General features: G+C 38.4%; 1 protein-coding gene and 1 pseudogene across 7 annotated transcripts in view; one reads left to right on the forward strand and one right to left on the reverse strand.

Annotated features, from left to right (window-relative positions):
- Positions 1 to 1,308: 1,308 nt before the first annotated feature.
- The window catches only part of chl1b (cell adhesion molecule L1-like b), a 150,044-nt gene continuing 132,329 nt past the window's right edge, over positions 1,309 to 19,023 (reverse strand). For 5 of the 7 annotated variants that reach the window (XM_028446724.1, XM_028446722.1, XM_028446723.1 and 2 more), the window contains 3 exons: positions 9,259 to 9,390; positions 6,918 to 6,990; positions 1,309 to 2,625 (listed from right to left, as the gene is read on the reverse strand). In XM_028446724.1, coding sequence (XP_028302525.1) covers positions 2,421 to 2,625; positions 6,918 to 6,990; positions 9,259 to 9,390 — 410 coding nt within the window. In that variant the 3' untranslated portion in view covers positions 1,309 to 2,420. Of the gene's footprint in view, positions 2,626 to 6,686; positions 6,767 to 6,917; positions 6,991 to 9,258; positions 9,391 to 19,023 lie in introns of all 7 variants that reach the window. The other 2 variants (XM_028446725.1, XM_028446726.1) reach the window with 2 other exon arrangements.
- LOC114464150 (uncharacterized) lies at positions 18,214 to 18,331 on the forward strand (annotated as a pseudogene).

Below are 19,023 nucleotides of genomic sequence, written 5' to 3' on the forward strand. Positions count from 1 at the left end.
TTGTTAGCACCAGTGTAGCAGTCACTGGGACAACAGTTATCCAAACAGTAATCAGATTACACAATTTTACAGTAATCCAAACAGTACTTGGATTAAAAAAAAGTCATTACAGTTACTCATTTGTTTATCTAATCAAGAAAACAACATTGTGATGAGCATTCCAGAGGCTGTTTTGAGTTTAAATCTAGTCGTACAGTATCCTGGATGATATGGGTCCTGCAAGAAATTATATAAAGAAAGAATATTTTTTACCTTTGCTGTCTCATTGATCATTCTGAAATATGCCCGTGTCCTACAACACTCTTTAATGAGCAACACTAATTAACAAGAGTACCGTTTTATCCGTAGTAGCAGAGGGAGTCCTTGTGTGTGCCCTTTGAAAAGTACCTAAGTCCTTTGGGTTCCAGAAGAAAGGGGAAAAAAAAAAGCACAAAAGCAATGTAATTCTCTTCTTAGTAAAGATTAAATATGGTTTTTAAAAGAGAATTTCATATTTCTTCCTGCTTAGTGGCAAAGCATACAGTACAGTGAGCAACGTGTATATGGCAATAATTTAACTGATACTGTTAAGGTTTTCCTAATTTTTACCATTTTATAATGCAGTGATGAAGCTAATTTCTCTCTCTTTGATCAGAATAACATTTCATCAGTCAAGTTAACAGTTTCCCACAGTTTAGCAAATTTGGATGATATAGGCACAACTTGTTTTAATCTGCATAGAATGTTTGTGTTTTTTAACTTCTGCATTCAATGTCAAAGTCTAAAATCTAAATCCACCTTCCAAGCTTGTCAAAATAATAAATTTAACATAAATATCAAAGAAGTGAAACCAAACAGTTCAATTCAAATTTCATGTTGGTAGATTTAACGGTGTTTTGCTTGTTTTCGGTGTTTCTTGGACAACATAATGTTGTGACGTTTTGTTAAATAAAATAATCAGATTCTTGGATTTGAAGCTTCTGTCCTTCAGCTATATATTAAAACAAAATTTACGAACTTAGTCAAATAACTTTGAAATAATTCCACTGCATCATCAGTGGACTCCACACGTGCACTGGGAATGTGTAGCTTTCTAAATGGTTACCAATTGTAATATTGCTTTACGCTTTGTTCCAACATGACCAAAGTTTATCCAAATTTAAGACCAATTATTGTGGGTTACAGTGTAAGTCTGGCTACTGTATCAGTAGTATTTTCTCATTGCGGCGCTACAATAGAAACCATTGCACTAGCGAGTAATAAACCCATATCAACCCACGATTATTTTAATATAGTTTGACATTTGTGAGTCTATAAAAACCGATGTCCTTTTTCGAGTGTATTAAAAGAGAATGTAATATGTGATTTTTTTTTATTTATTTTTTTTTTTATGATATCCTTCGTTAAACTTTTTAAGCTAGCTGGACGACTCATGACTGTCAATCTAGATCCAAAACTCTGGCCTGTTGTGTTTGTTCCCTTTGAAATATAGTGTTTTCTATAGTAAATTACTTTTCTCTGATATAACCAACTTATCCAGAAAGCATATCAACAAGTCAGGCTAATAAACCAAATAACCTGTTTGCATTTTTAAAGGAAAAGTAGAAATTTTATCCTATTTTATCATTATGTCAAACGATAACAAGTAAATAAAGTCACCACATAGTCTTATAAAAATCGGTTTAATGAATTGAAAGTTTTATTACCTTGTAATAGATTCCAATTACTTTCTAAATCTTGTACCACTCTCTGTGTGCATGGAGTCTGTAACAGTCTAAAATCTAAATTCTAAAATGACCATAAACAAAATTACAAAAAAAAACTCACTACAACTACTTTTTTAAATTCACAGGATGATTCATGACCAATTTTAAAATATTTAATGATATGCAATTTTTTTTCCCACGATGTAGGTATAAAACCACAGAAAAAATAAGTTAATAGGCAAACCTTTATACACATCTTGACTTACATCATATTTAAAGATTCCATTTCAACTATAAAAGGTCAGTAAAATTGGCTTCAATTGAAAAATATCAACTTGACATGTGGATAGAAACGCTCCTTATAATCGTGTTTGAATGAGGAGGCAGGGGTTACAAAAAGGACGACAAATAAAAAGAGTAATTAAAAAAATTACATCTCTAAATGTATTCATAACAATGATTATAAAAAGAAAGACACTGCACATAAAATATACATAATATACATACACAGTATTTAGTAATGACCGTTGTGTTGCTACTTGCAACAGAGCTTCATAAAATGAAAAAGGCAGTGTGCCGTTGGCAATAACGCAAAAGGTTTGTCACAATACTTGTGCTCAGTATGAATAATGTCTGTTTCCTCTTCCATTTGTTGCTTCCAACAGGTTTAAGGAAAGTGATGTTCATGGGAGGCGGGGATGGGGGAAAAACGTTGGACGGATAGGTATTCAGTCCTCACCCGGGGGTCTCACCAGTGGCTTTGAGCTCAGTGGACATCTTCTTCTCCTTCCGCCCAGCGTACTCTCCGATAAAGGAGCCGTCCTCATTGAACTGAGCATCCTCGTCTCCGTAGTCCACCAAGCTGTCCCCGCTGTCCCCGGCTTTGATCTCCCTGCTCAGCGAGCGCTGACTGCCCTTCAGTGGCTTCTCATCGTTGTCGCTGCAAGAGATGTACAGTGGATTTACAACAGCCTCATTTCACCCGTGGCTTCACTCTGTGGGTTACTAAACAGGGTACAAGGCTGGAGGACCAGGGTAGATGCAGGAGTACTATCAGTGCCTCTACAGAAAGCCTCTGTGATTGACATTAGTTTCTACCTCTGGCTGACCAATAGGAAATTAGGATACACATACCAATGCAGAGGCTATGGCTACGTTCACACTGCTGGCAAATGCAACCCAAATCCGATTTTTTTGCCCATATGCGACCTGTTTGTGATTTGTTAAAGACTGAGCAGTCTGAACAGTAGAATTCCGATTTTTTCAAATCCGACCCAGGTCATTTTCGTATGTGGTCCTAAATCCGATACGTATCTGATCTTTTGCAATGCGACTGCAGTCTGGACGGATGAGGTGCTTTCTATTTGACTCCTACGTCATCACCATGTAGCATCCATTACACAGCAAATGGATAGAGTGATAAACCTGGCTCTCTTCTTTTTCACTCTCCTTAAAGTTATAAAGTGCTGACTTCTGTTGGAAAGACATGGAAAGAACATTTCTCAGCGCGTCATACAGTCCTACACTGGACACCTCCATATTTACTTCCGTAAACACCGCGGGTCACTTCAGGGTCACACTCCGTTCATACTCCAAACTGATTGAAGAAACATTTAATGTAATATGAACAATGGCCACGGAATTCGGAATTAGTTATTCCGAATTAAATCATTCGGAATTATAGTGTTCTGCTTTGTGTTTACATGAAAATAGTAATTCCCAAATTAAGGTTTACATGGAAAACAAGTTTATTCGTCTTTAGTTAATTCCGATTTAGGTCTGGGGGTTGGGAAGGCTCTGATTGGACAGGGGGAGAACGAGACGTATCACGTCTATCAGGAAAAACACACAACAAACATTTTATTGTCTGCTATAACACAGACTACCACACATCAGAACTGTTTTCACTTTTATTTTGATTGTAGTTTTGAAGCAGCAGCTCGACAATATCACACGGTTTCAGTTTGGCCCGTGGAGCGGAAGAGAGATAGGAGCTAATCACCGGTAAAAAGCCCAGTAAAACTCTGGAAAACAATCACCAGGAATAAATATTAGCTCCCTGGTAAAGATAGAAGCTCTAACAACAGGTAATATGATAAACTTGGTGATATTACAGCCTGTACATTCAGTACGGGGACGCATTTACTCTGCCTTCAGGTCCTAGTGCCAGTTGTCCGGTAAAGCCTGTTCGGTTTACCGCATTTACCGAGGTCCGTGTGTGCTTAATAAGTCCGTGTGTGTCCATGTAAAAGTCTGCATGTTTATGCTTCCGTACATCCATTCTTTTCATTGTATCCATGTATTTTAAGGCTCTTATAAATAAATAGTTTCGGCTCTAGTCCGGACGTCCATCTTGGATTGTGTCATCATTGTGGTAAATCGCAAATGCGCAGAACGACCCAAATGAACTTAAAGCGAAATTAAGCAAGTGTTAACAAGAAAAAGGAATTATCTAATTCGGAATCAAAATCGGAATAAACCTGCCACTTAATTCGGATTTAAGTTTAATTCGAAATTAAATTAGCATTAGGAATGAAGTGTTTACATGGTCAGTTTAAAGAGGAATTAACTTTTGTTCTGCTTTAAGGAGGAATTAAAGCTCCCATGTAAACGCGGCCAATCAAACACAATTTTTTTGAAAAAAATCTGAATTGTGCATTAAGACCTGCAGTGTGAACGTAGCCTAAACTGGAAGTGGGACAATGATTTTAATAGTGAAAAAGTGACAACAATAGGATCACATTAAATTCAAGGAGGGGATTAAAATGGTCAAGGTCACATGCTATGGTTGTGGGATGCATTTTAGTTGAGACAATGTTACATAAGATATATTATGTTACGCTGGTTTCAGATGCCTAGTCTTTCCCTGTGTGAAGTGAAAATTATTCAGGAGCCAACTTATTTATCTTTTAATTATTCCAAATTCATTTCTTGGTCCAACTATTAGAGGTTAGATGTCTGCTTGCTTACACACTGGATGTTATCTCTGGATTTTAGTAAATAATTAAAGATTTAAAGCAGTGATTCTCAAACTTGTTTGCCTCAAGTACCCCCTTTCTCTTATTTCTGAATTCAAGTACCTACTTCGTCCGACAACAACATTTTGTTCAGAATACTAAAAGAAAACAACTATAGATTATAATGATGGAATGATGTGAATAAAAGGAATTAAACAGTATTTAGTGTTTCCTGGGTAGATTTATTTCTATATATATATATATATATATATATATATATATATATATATTTTTTTTTTTATCATTTGCAATCATCTTCGTGTGGGACCATGCCTGACACTTGTATTTTTAGTTCATGTTTCAATCAAAATATTTTCCATCATCATTATTATCAATGTTATTTTTAACTGAAAATAAGCAGAACAAAACCCCAGATTTTTAATGTTTTCATTTGTTAATTTTCCAGCATCTCCTGTAGTGCCGTTACGTAACCCTAGGGGTACACGTACCCCCATTTGAGAAACACTGATTTAAAGTATTTTTCAGTAGCTGTTCATGGAGTTTAGCTCTGCTAAACATCCTGATCTATATACTTCATTTACCAATTGCAAGCAGCCACCAAGCTTCTACTATCCTGTCACTTGTTCTTTAGTGACAGGATAGTAGAAGCTTGACTGATTACATATGACAGCTAAGCAGCTGTTCCCTTTAAGGCTTCAGCATGTTTATGTACAATAGAATCTGAAGAACTTTAATATTTTCTCATCTGCAGTTTGAGAAAAAGATTGCGAGGCAAACTGTAGGAAGGGTTACATAAATGGAATGTGTTTTCTAAATTGGGCACTTGAGGTTGAAACCCAGAATAGCTTTTGGTTTGGGGTTTTATGTCAAGCTACCACTGCATGAATAAATACCAGCTGCACCTCCTTTTTTCAGCTTCCCTGAACTAAAGGTGTAAGAAGAAATCGAGTCGGCGATATATCAAAATATTTCACCGCACTATTATTGTATTGATTCAAGAAATGTCCAAATCAATTTTTTTAATCATGGTTTAAAAAAAAAAACATTTAATTGTGCTAACATATGCAATGGGTGTCAGTGAACCACATCAGACCTTTTTAAACTACCACACTACCACAAGTGGATTGTGCTTTAATTTCATGAAACATATAGGGCACTTTTATAGATGTATGTGGTTGCTTTTTTTTTTTAAAAAAAAAGACTTTCAGAACTTAGAAGCAACAGTTTGATAAACACACATCTTGTTTTTGATATCAGTATTTGAATTACAGTTAGTTGCCATTTTTTGTTCTCGCAAGTTTAAAAAAAAAAATAATAATTATTCCATACCATTTTGTACTTGCAAAGGTGACAGTTTCCAATATTAATATATGTCGGATTGTGACATGCAAATCGTGAAGGATATTGTGTTGCAATTGTTCTGTATTTTTTTCCATGCACAACATTTTGTTTTTAAACTATGCATTAGTTCACTGAAAAAAGTAAAATATTTTTGCTCCACCGATTTTGTGTAAGATTTGGGCAGTTATTAACCAATCAAAGCTTCAAATGTTGAAGAAAGTATTATAAGTTGGGGAGATATGGTGAAAAAGGGAAAGTTGGCCCCTGAAGTAAAGCTCTAAACAGGCCGTGATTGAGTGTTAGCAACGCTGAGGGCTGCTGCTGACTTCATTACTTTAGCATTTGCTTGCTACACGTATTCCACTGATTGGAGGATCAGACTGGGACTCATATTTTAGGAGACTGTGATGAATAGAAGCGCTAAAGGATTAATGGGATGTGTCCAGATATTGCTGCCCTGGAGATGAGCTGCTTTCAATTACTCTGATCAGTTTTAGCGTCTTGCTGTGTGCCCGGCTGCTAGCGTTTAGCTCCACCCAGCCCTGCAGCTCCCTCACCATGCAATGTGGTTCACAGCACACCAACACAACATGATGGCTAAGACAACATTAAGGGATGCTACTGCACGGCAAACACTGATGTGTAAACAGCCTGGAAGTTTCTACTGCTGTTTAACACATACGGTCCATTTACTCAGTTCATCAAATGTCTTCAGTAGGAGATGTGTGAGGCTCCACGTGAGTCTCACGCGTGTTGAGTGTTCTTTGCAACAATAGGAAAAATGCAACAAAAGAAAAAAAAGAAAGAAAGAAACATTCAACTCAGAGCAGACAGACAAAAAGTGCCAGTGGTGTTTAAATTTGTGCAAAGAAGCAGAGAGTTGGTGAAATACATGTGAGGAAGTGAAGCTCACCTGTATTCACAGAATGTGTCATCATTCATTCCCTGGGATTCCACATCTGGGTGAAGGTCTTCTTTTTCTTTCACTGTTCAACAAAGAAATAGAAGAAATAAGAGAATGTCTGAAAAAGTTCTACCACTGAGCATAGATAGAATGGCAGTCCCTCATTCAACAATTGTTCACAATGAAAGTGAGATAAGATTACAAAAGAACAAACTCATATTAGGTTATTTTTGTAATAAACTGTAAAAAACTATATCTTTCAAAAGGTCAGTAATAAAAATAAACAATCTTTTTAATCGAAGTCTTTTAATTTATTTTTTACAATGTTAAACAAGAAAAACACAAACAAAACAAAACAAAGACCCCCCCACCCCTTCCCAACACCTGCTATACTGGATCAGAAAATGAGGTTACATATTTATGTGGCACTGATTTGTATACAAAGTACAGAGCTTATGTAAATTAAGAAAGTTTATCAGCAGAAACACTTTCAAAATAAGACAAAAATGGCAGCCATTGGTCATAAAAATGTCTTAATAGATCCTTTCAGTGTATATCTGATTTTTTCCAAATGCATATGACCCATAACCTCTTTCACCCAATTACCATATGTCAGAGGACATGGATCTTTCCATTTATACAATATTAGTCTTCGAGCCAACCTTGAGCAAAAAGCAATCATGCCGATTTGATGCCTACTTAAGGGAACATCCACGGAGATCACCCCGAATAAAACAGTCAAAGGACAGAGGCATACCGCTATCCTACAAATGCTGGAAAAAGCCTCAAAGATGGATTGCCAATATCCAAAAAGTTTCGGACAGGTCCAAAATGTGTTCAGAAGTGTAGCAGGAGTTTGTTTGCAGCGGTCACATGAAAGATCCACGACCAGCTTGAACTTAAACAGCTTGTCTTTGGACCAGTGCAGACGGTGTACCACTTTAAACTGAATCACACCATGTCTAAATGAAAAAGAACGAATGTTCTGTATGACCTTTAGCCAAACTGAGTGCATACATAAACAATCTTATATAATATCTTTTGATAAGCCTTTTTATTTTTACATTTTATCATCAAAATATTTTTTTTTGTATTATGCTATACTACCTTCCAAGTTTTAAGTTGTGTATGGGTTATTGCTCGATTAAATTCATACAGCCTCTACAGAGGGCTCTTATTGTGAAAGGTCAGAAATGGAAGCTTGACCCTTCCCACCAGCCCAGTCTCACAAAAGTTGTGACAATGGCACAAAATTGACTTTGATTCATTTTTTGTGTGTGGCAACACGATTTCGTCACACTTTTTGTGCTGCAAGAAACAATATTTATTTGTACTCCGTAGCACAAAATATGAATTTTTTTTGTTGCTATTCTGCACGTCACAAATTGTTGTAGCGCTTTATGGTGGGGATTGCAAAGCAACCTTAACCATAACCCTTGAACTAACCAAAACTGTTACCTAAACCCTGAAGGAAGTGCTGAAATTCAATTACGCACAATAAATTGTGTATTAATAAGTTTAAAAGTCGTGTCAACAGCACAAAAAATTTTGAATTTGTGGCAGCACGCACAAAAACTGAAACACTACTTTGTGACAGTGTCACAATTCCCTGACATTGTGTTGTTTCAACAGGATGCTGCACATAAGGAAGTAACAGCACCATGAATTAAAGAGATTAGCGTATTTATCCTTGAGCTCCTGGGTTATTGATGACTAAAAGAACAAGGTTGCATTGATGAAGTATGCCAAACATTGTAATGTATAGTCTCATATAAGGTGGAACAAAGATAGAGTAAAAAAAACAAGACGGGTAAATTAAAGAAAAGGTTGCTGTGACCAGTAATGAGAACTTAATGAGGAAACAAAGGGCGGAGAAGTGGCTCAGTCTTTTTTTTTCTGCTGACGAGCAAAGCGATCGCTGCCCAGGCGAAAACATGATGGCTATTAGCCATGAATAATCAAGCAGATAAGTGCTCTCGCTTTCCCAGCACAAGGAATAACATTGAGATACAACAGAAGCTTATGTCATCAGTCCCTGTGCAGCGACCCAGTGTGCAGCATTTGCATTTTGTCTCACTGTGGGCTGGTCTTTGTTTGGATTGTGTGTCATTACAAAAATGCAGCCTTCACATTAATGCAAAACCAGAATGCTGGATATAAGGAAATGCTCATTTCCCAACTATTACAGCAGTGTATTTCACAGAGATATTTGCATTGAGGAATAGAAAATCCCTGTGTATTCATAGCTTCTAGGTGGAGTGATAATTTTTTTTTTTATCGTGAAACAACAAAATAGAAAGAAAAACAAGTATTCAAACAAAGTGTTGTCAGTGTGCGTGCCAGCACCTACCTGAATACTTCCCTCCTTTATTTCTGTTGACAAAGCAGGCGATCAACACAATGAGGGTGAGGAGGGCGATGGCGCACATCAGGCCAATAAACCAGCCCTGGGTGGAGATCCCTCCGTGGATACTGGCCAGACCTGAGAAGAACAATAGTCCATGACTTTAGAGTCACCTTGGTTCTTTCGATGTTGTTTACATCAACAAAGGCTATCTAATACTAAGCGTGGCTGATGGGAAAAAAGCCAATATAAATATTAAACAGCTAATCCTCCTTATCTAATTAATCAAGGAAGGAACGCTGCAGAGATGTAATTCCTCTCAGGGAGCCAAATTAAATCTTAGTGACAATAAGAAGGACCACACGCCGTGGCTTACTTTACTGCTCAAGTCAGTGGGCCAATTAGTTCTACAACCTCAATTTAAGCAAAGTTGGGATGGAAAGCAATGATGGCCTTGTCAATGTAAATACAAATCCCATTTGTATTTACATTGTCTTATGTGCAATACTTTCCTATTTCCATTTGAGGGAATGAGAAAGTAATGAAATAAAACCTGTACATTAGCTGGTGATATGAACCTATTCAAGTTGGTTGGAACACATCAGTAACCAAGAAAGAAGAAGAATAATCTCATTCATCCCAAAAAATTCATATCTTGGCTCGTAATTGACCGGTATTTGACTCAGACATGTAGGGTTGGTTTTTGTCCAGTTTCATCTGGATCTGGAAGAAAACCACTGTTATGAATAAATGGATTTTCCTAAATATGTGACATTGCAATATTGGGGACTGCTATGGTGTGGCAGAGGTCTGTGCTTTGCAGTTGGGTATATTATATTGAGTATTTGTCATCTATTGTAATATTTAGATATTTCGATGGTGGTTGATATTGTTTTAGAGGTAATATACTGATTTCCAGTTTATTTTGCTATAAAACACATGCTAAATGTTATGTCTTTACTGTCCAGTTTAAATATCAACAACCCACTAGTGATGGATCCAAATCTGCATGGGTGTTTCTGAAGATGACTGACAACTGTGACGCAGTGGGTGTTCTCATACTTTTCTCTCAGAAGCAGTTGGATAGCACTGGGAAGCCAGTGTTCCCCATTGTTATTTGATGTGCTCAGCCACCTGTAACCTTGTCACTGCTTCACAGCTTTTTGTTCCTTCCTTGAACATCTTTGGATAGATATTGACCCATGCAGACCTGAAACACTCCACAAGGGCTGGAACTTTACAGATGATCAGACTGAGACGTCTAGACATGAAAGTGTCTCTTTTGTAATGGAAATCCTTAAACCTAGATGGTTCCCAAAACTGACCAGGAAAGAATGTTTACTTGTTGATCAGTAAACATGTAGATCTGTAAATGAGTGGGATTGACAAACATAATCATTACACTTTACATAATTCAGAACACTCTGCAAGTTTAACTCATTGAGTGCCATTCACCTCTATAGACGTGAATTGTGTTTTTCGGCTGGGGTTACTAGGAGACAGTGTGACGAAGCTCTCCGGTGAATATCTAACCATGTACCATGATGTAGTGACCAACTGGTGACATGTAGGTGGCAGCAATGCACCTTTGGATGAGAGATCACCTGTGATAGGCAGAGCTCAGAGGGAGAGAAAGAAAATGGCTCTATGAGAGTTCCCAGCAGCTCACAGCAGCACACACTCAACCAGAGCATGTGACAACATAAGTGGACTAGTGAGAGTGTCGCGATGGTGAAATAAAATGACCAAAAAGCGGTGAGACTCGGGATGTCCGGGGTGAGGAGGAAGTTGCGCGTGTGGAGAAAAGACGGGGGGAGAGACTGGAGGAATAAACGATAAAGAAACTTTCTTTTGAGAAAAAACAACAGCTTTTAAAAGATGGGAGACCAACACCTGAGCTACCAGACCTTCAGCAAAGGTAAGGTCAGAAAATGTTTCGTACTTTTCACAGTGAATGGTACAAAAGGAAGGATTGGCTTGGTAGATACTCCTCGCTGAGGCTGTTCTGAGTTTTTGTTGTTGTTGTAACTTTCTCTTTGTTTCTGTGTTTCAAACACAAACAACGGATGCGCTGCCATGTCATGAGATATATCTTGTTGGGAGAGTATGGAGGCTATATTGAATAATTGCTTATGTTTCTTTAATGGTGTTTTACAAGATTGATTTTGTTTGATTGACACTTGCCCACAGAAACATATGAAATTGTCATTGGTGGTCTCGATTTGCAACGTGCCTACCAAACCCTAGTGGTCATGGTACATCGCTGCCGGTAAGAGAGATCTTGAGTTTTTAAAATCGGAGACGTATGCAGTATTGGCTGAATGGTAAGGGAAACACAGACACACACAAGGGATACTTCTTCTGTTGTCTTTGTCACCTAATGGCCAAGAGTTGATAATGTCTCCAATTATACTACAATTATTAAATTGTCTGTAAGAAAAAAGAGCACGGTGTAATCAGTCTCATGATTAAGCCAATCAATGACATTGAAAGTGTTAAAGTCTTAAATATTCTCTAGATACCTTCACTTGAGCACGAAGGTGAATAATCAGGTTTGTGTCCACACTCAGTACACAGGGTAATGAGTTAATAGACATTACACGCATGGTAACAGATGGTAGATGAGCTTACGTCTTCTTCATATATGCAATACAGAACTCCATATACCCAGCTGATATTTAAAAAGCTGTCGCTAACGGCTGAGCCAATATTATGCAGTGCTGATGGAAGACATGGGGCAATAGGAAGGAAAGAGGGAAAGAGAGATAACAAGGAAGGATTAGTAAAGGACAAAGCACATCAGAGCCTTTATGGGGTGGTTAGGAGAGTTGACATTGTGTGATGAAGAACGAGTCTGTCACATGGATAGGAAAAGGGGAGTGTTTTCTCCTTACAATGTTGTTAAGAAGCATCAATTACGTGTGACAGAAGTGGATGTTGGGTTGCTCTCATAACAGCATGGATGACAAGAGTAATGTTGGTATGGAAATGAAAGCACAGGTGGAGCCTGTAAAACTAAATGAGCAACTACGTGGATGATAAAGGAGATTAAACATCAAAAACATTTGGGTCATTTTATGAGTTAGCCTTTGCGGAAATGATGTCTACCAATATATATATATACACCTTTAAAAAGCAAAAACAACAAATGGTTCATTCTTTGAGAGTTCTTTGAGCCCGAAATACACTACCTAAAACTCAAAGTTTGACCTAACGGTGGCGCTGCAGGAAAGGTCATATCCTCACAACAATGTTGTGGCCATTGTTGTTGTCAGTAAATTTGAGAAGAAGATTTGAATGAAATGTATTCAAGATAAATGAATTGTAATTTAAAAGTTGGGCCTGATGGTGGCGCAAGAGAACAGGTCAAGGTTGCATTATCAAGAGGTTATTTATGTATTCAACAAATAAACAAAGTGTCTGACACAAGAAATTCTTGAAAAATTTTCTGAAAATTATTTTCTGGAGACAAATATATCCCTGGGGTCAGATTGACCCCAAGGGTAAAGACTACCCCACAGAACTTTTTTTGCAACTCTAAGTGTTCTGGTATTCGTCCATATTTTATGAACATATTTTGTTGCGATAACTGGAGTCATCTGAGTAATTATGTGCTGGCTTCAGTGTTCAATGAAATCTGTTCCAATATTTTAAAAAACTAAACAAAACTGAATATTTGCATTGAATATGTTCTTGTTGTACTGATTGTACATTTTCAATTGCCTTTCCAGTCTTTCTGTGACGAGAATTTCACACTCACTTACCTTGTGCCCCAAAGCAGCTGGGAAACTTTCCAGCAAAATTTGCTTTTATCATTTTAAAACTGTCTTATTCAATAATTCACTTTGAGGTAAAACAATATGAGTATTCCCAAAAAGCATGTATTATGTTCACCTGATCAAATTCAAAGCTAGCTAAGCTTATTACTTGTTTATATTTCATCTGAAACCAAATTCCTTACTTTATTTATTCTTGGACAAGCAGCTGAGGTTATGCCTTTTTTGACAGTCAAATGTTTTTTTTTTGGTTTGTTTTTTTTTTTAAGTCATCATTTCTTCCGTCCATAATGGAATTTGCATTAAGAGTATGTTAAAGTTGTCACAGCAGCTGTCTCAGTCAGTCAGCGAAGCACAAACCACTTCATTTCACTGAAGCAAACATGCAAATCTTCTGCTGGGTCTCCAGCTCAGGGGCATTATTTGCCCAGGTGATAATTCAGCATCCGTGGACACCTGTGTCTGCATCAACCATCCTAACCACTGCAAATGACACTATGTCGCTAATGCTGATGGATTTCTCTGCAACTATGGTAATTCCAGTCATTGGTACAATGCTGAGACTTCCACATGACACAGGTTTCCTGGCATGGAAAACATCCCGATTCAGGCTGCTGTGCAATTTCTATTTTTCTGTCACAGAGAAACTAAGTTTTCTAATAAATGCCAAGGAAAGCAGCTGCTCTACCAGCACGGAGGAGATACGAGAGAAGACATCCTGTCAAAGTCAGGGAGTTATCTTTTGATGTTTCATAGGAAGTGACTAGGAAATATAGCAGCGACGTAGCACCTTCCAGAGCTTCTTCTTATCCACTTATCTCAGTGTTCTGTAAATATCCCCCTCACGCTGAAGGGGTCCTTGAAGACGTTTCTCCTTGCCATTTTCTTTCGGTAAAGATGCTTCCTTCCCAACTTCTAGTGTCACTGTTTATCCAGTTTAAGATTACATCGAAAAGTCAGGTGGCTATCGAGTCAATACACTGCTGTACAGGGAGGGTGTGTTGGACAAGTAGGACCAACAAATCAATCGCTTATAATTAGACATATCTGTCCCATACAATAGACCTAGATCTAGTAATCTAGATTTCCCACTGGTACAGCTGAGAAATTCAACCAAACAAACATTATCTACACCTGTTATGTAGCACTTTATTACTTTTTCACTGATTAAAACAACAAATAACAAACAAAAAAGCATTTTAAAACGTATATGGTGTCATTGCATTGTGAAGCAATGGTTTCTTTTAGCTGTGAGCATGTGTGAGGTTGTGCTTCAGATGTACCTATGGTGGAACGAGTGGGTTTGGTCACTGAGGACTTTGGAGTGCTTGAAGGTGAAGGGAAAGCAGACTTGCCTGTAAAAAAACACACACCTTGTGGTTATTTATTGGAGTGTATAAAAGCCCAGGGGGCGCTATGCACTACTGTTAGCAGACATGCTTTTATGGCTAGGGTTAGTGACTAGGTGTCTAATAGTGTGTACCTGTATCTACAGCTAAAATACATACCTACAGAGTACAGACTAATATGAATTCATAATTAGGTTGACTAATATGACGGAGGAATCTACAAAGCCAAAGTTGAGTTTTCAGGCAAAAAAGGGCTCTGTCCTGATGGCAAGGGTAAATAAATGACAAGGTCAGTTGTCTGCATGGGAGCAGTGTGTTTGTAAAGGTTTAAATGTGCACAGAACAAATAAAAGGTTTCCGACTGTTTGAGGCTCTACTTAAGATATTTCTTTGGGCCTGGAGGGGCCCTCCCAGCTCTAGGCCTTTGATCCAATGCTTGTGACCTCTAACTGATATGAAAACGTTTCTACAGTTCCCTTTTTAATGGCAATGAAGGCCATAGATGCCAGTAACTTAGTAACTAGTAACATGTTACTCTAATATGACCACTTTTTTCAGTAACGAGTACGGTAATATTACGTGTTACTATTTGCAAACCAGTAATTAGATTAAAAATACATATCCAAATCACTGTAAGTTATTATCAATATCATTTACCTCATGTTTGCGACAACATACGTGTTAGACAAAAGATGATACATCGCATCGTCTTTATACTTTTATACTAGAAAGTTGTTATTTTATTTTCTATAAAAGCCTATATTTTTTTCGGCAATAGTAGGTAATAATCAGGAGATACAGTAAATTGTTGATGTTACTGTTAAAAAAAACACTTCCATTACAGTAAGTTTTGACAAAATTGGTTGTCATTTTTTCGTTGAGTTGATGGGGGGTGTCATTAGTGGCTGTTGAATGTAACTAATAAAGTAACCTTTAATTTAATTTAGTTACTTTTGGAATTAAGTAATTAGTAACGTAACTAAGACAGTCCCAGAAAGACTATTGAAACCTAATCTGTGGGTTGAAACCCGGCTATTACAATCAGTAGTTTGTGATGTTTTGATGGCTTCTTAGGCCTGCACTACAAAGCTGAATTTACTGTACCGGGGTAAATCACAGAGGCGGAGCTTCTAGCGGGGCTGGGCGAGGGGGAGGGCTAAGCAGGGGAAGGCAGGTGGGCTATACTGAATGACTTTCTAATCACTACTACGGGGTGTGCTGGATATGTGTGGGGTTAAAAAAGTTAGCCCAGTCAGGATGGAAGTGGGTTAAATAATGAATAAAATATTGTGCTACATGAGTGGCTTTGTTTTTACTCTCACTTAACTTTATCATGTGCAAATTTACAAGTGAATCACAGACATTGTCTCCAAGTGTATTTTGGGTAAAATAGTCATTAAATGTCCACCAGCTTCCTCATCAGTCACTTGTCAAGAAAGCGCAAGCTAGGTCGACATGAGCGGCAGTTCATATCACCACAAAATTGGAGAAAGCACAGAGAAAGGGAAAAAGAGAACAAGGATAAGCCTTTTTATTTTTCACTCTTCCCATGACCGTTTCAACCTCTGAGCGCTCATTCTCCAAGTTAAAACTCCTAAAATACTGCTTGAGAAGCACCGTAGGACAGGAAAGACTCAGTGGAGCTGCCATATTTTCCATAGAGAATGACACAGCAAAGAACATGGACATAGCACATTGTGGGCACGTACGCAGAGCACAAGGCTCGTTGCATGCCCTTCAAATAGTTGTGAGCAGCCTGTTTACTTCAGCCCATATGTGATAATTACGTTATGGCTATAGCTACACTAGGCTGCTGTGCTCTCATTAGATTAAACAGTTAAAATGGATGGCAGAATTTTGTCGCTATCCGTGGCGCTGAACTTTGAAATTGTGTTTTATTATTAGGGGGCATGTAGCCAAATGTTGCTACAAAAGCACTATCTCCTGACCAATCAAACCTCTTGGAAAATGACCTGCTCAAGAGTGGGCGGGTTTGTGCACGTTGCTGAGTGGATCAGATAATAATAATAATGATTGGATTTTATATAGTGCTTTTTTCAAGGAGACTCAAAGCACATTACAGAAAAAAACATTCATTCACACCAATCATACCGGTGGTGGTAAGCTACAATGTAGCCACAGCCGCCCTGGGGCACACATTTTGTGCCTAGGACTCCCATGACCACCACCAACATCCATGCACAATTCATACCCATTCATAGGAGGCAAGGTCCTTGCCCAAGTACACAACAATGATGAGGATTGTGCGAGATTCAAACCCCCAACCCTTCAGGTAATGGACCACCCACTCAACTCCTGAGCCACGGTCACCCCAGATCTGACAACTGACAGGAGAGAAATCATTTTTATGGATTGATGCAACCCTTTTATTTCCCCGATGACATATAATCGGAAATATATTAATTTTCAGCTGATAGACTGTGCAATATTAGTCAGCTGATGGAGCCTCATTTATTCATTCATCATGTATTCATATATTTATGCTGTTTGGCAACGCTGAGAGCCTCTGTGCTGAACGCAACATCAGAGCCACAGATTCTGAAAAGCGTCTGTGTCGTGGTGAAGTGAATCCGATCAATTTCCGTTTATTCTGAATTAATATTGTATAATCCCACAAATGTAAGCATTCACAGTCATTAATTATCTGTCGATCTTTCTGGCTTTTGCTGCAGCAACAGTGTTGTTTTTGGTCTGAATCATGGATTTCGGTTCTTCATATTTTTTCAGAACTATTCCTCATTTTTAACGTAAGTTGCTCTGCAAGAGAGATATCCCCGATCTATTATCGAGCTTCGTAGTACAGGCCACTTATGTCACTGTTGGCTCCGCCCCTCCTATAAAAACTAGCACCTACCAACTAACAGTGCTTTCACACCGAACACAACTGAAGTGACGGAAGGAACTTGATTACATTTAAATCAATGTAAATTATGCAACCTCAAGTTAACTCCCCCAAAGCGACGTGACATATGTAATTTGAGCGATGAGGTTGCGCTCGACCTCGTCGCTCAAAGTTGAAAAATCTAAACTTTTTAAGCGACTTAAAGCGACAAATCCCCTGTCCTTCACTGAGGCAGCAGCCCCTCCCTGCTTCAGTGCAGACGGCTGCAGCGGAGGTCCGTACAACTCCCTCATTTTATCGGGGCAAAATTAAAGTGGTTACCTTCTTGAGAACCACAGTAACTACTGATAATAACACGTTCTGAGTGAACTCAGCATTTAATATCTCCATAAGTTGATCATTTAAACCGTAAAGCGGAGCAGGAAGGAAAAGAAGTGATCAACAAACCTCTCTCTCTTTCTCTCTACCCCCGGCTCAACACGCGCACGCGCACACCCACACCCACACCCACACGCACATTGTTCCTTGGTGACTGTGTCACTGGAGCGATGAAGTGATGGAGTGACCAGAAAGCACCACTATGTGCAAGCGACACATCAGGGGAGATGGAAGCTACTGCTGCGCTGCGGTTGCGTTCGATGTGAACGCACCCAACTCTGCAATCTGTGGTGAGTGGGTTGGATTGAGAGAATTACTAATTACATCAGTGAAAACCAATGCCCGTATTCACAAAGCATCCTAAGGCTAAAAGTAGCTCTTAGTGATGTCACTCTTAGAAAAATCTTAGAATTCTTCGAATTTTAAGAGTTTTCTGTGCTAAGATTGAAGGAATTCACAAAGCATCATAGGCCCTAACAAAGCTCCTAAGGTGAAAAACTGTTAGGAGTAGTGAGGAGGATTTTTAAAAAGCCTAAAAGTAATTTTGCTGCAACAGTGATTTAATAAGACACTAACGGCTTATATCACTTAATACTCTTGTGACCATACCAGTCTGTCATTGCCCGATCTCATTAGATTTCAGAAGATAAGCAGGTCTGGACCTGGTTAGTAGTTGGATGGGAGACCACTGAGAATTCCAGGTGCCACAGTGGGGTGGCAGTCACCTCAGTGGTATCTGTGCCCCTGGACAAGACACTTCACCCACATTGCCTAGTATGAATGTAGTGTGTGAGTGTCGGACGGGCAGCACATGATTTATTTATATTGATTTATAAACAAATCAATATCATAATCGACATGTGAACGAGGTTCAAACATTTTTAAGCTGTGTACAAATTAAATAAATTTCTTAATGATCAGTTGATTTTATTCTCCATTCATTACTAGAAGCAAAAAGCACTTTTTTTTTCCATTTTCTTTTTTTTTCCCTTTCTCTAACAACCAATCACAGCTCTTATCAGACTGCATCAGACCCAGCAACGGGGTCAACCACACCTCCGCACTAAAATAAAGGTTTTTGTCAACTCCCTGCTCAGAGTGGCTCTCAGAAACTTCCTAAATCACTTTTAAGCTAAGATTTCGTGCTAAGAATTACTAGTATTTTGTGGTGACGCTGAGAGCCTCAGTCCTATAAGTTAATATAAAATACAAATACTGTCCACCTTATGATGTAGGCTGAGCTGTATGAACGTAGCATCAGAGCCACAGACAAGGTAAACGTGATTGTGATTGGTCTGACGCTGTAATCTCCACCTCTGTCACAAGAGCGCGCACGTAGCCAGGCTGAAATCAACGCGCTTAACTTAGTGAGATGTAATCAAAATTCGTAGTACAGCTGCTCTCT

The sequence above is a fragment of the Gouania willdenowi genome, chromosome 5 (assembly GCF_900634775.1).
Source record: "Gouania willdenowi chromosome 5, fGouWil2.1, whole genome shotgun sequence".
In the NCBI taxonomy this organism is placed as follows: Eukaryota; Metazoa; Chordata; class Actinopteri; order Blenniiformes; family Gobiesocidae; genus Gouania; species Gouania willdenowi.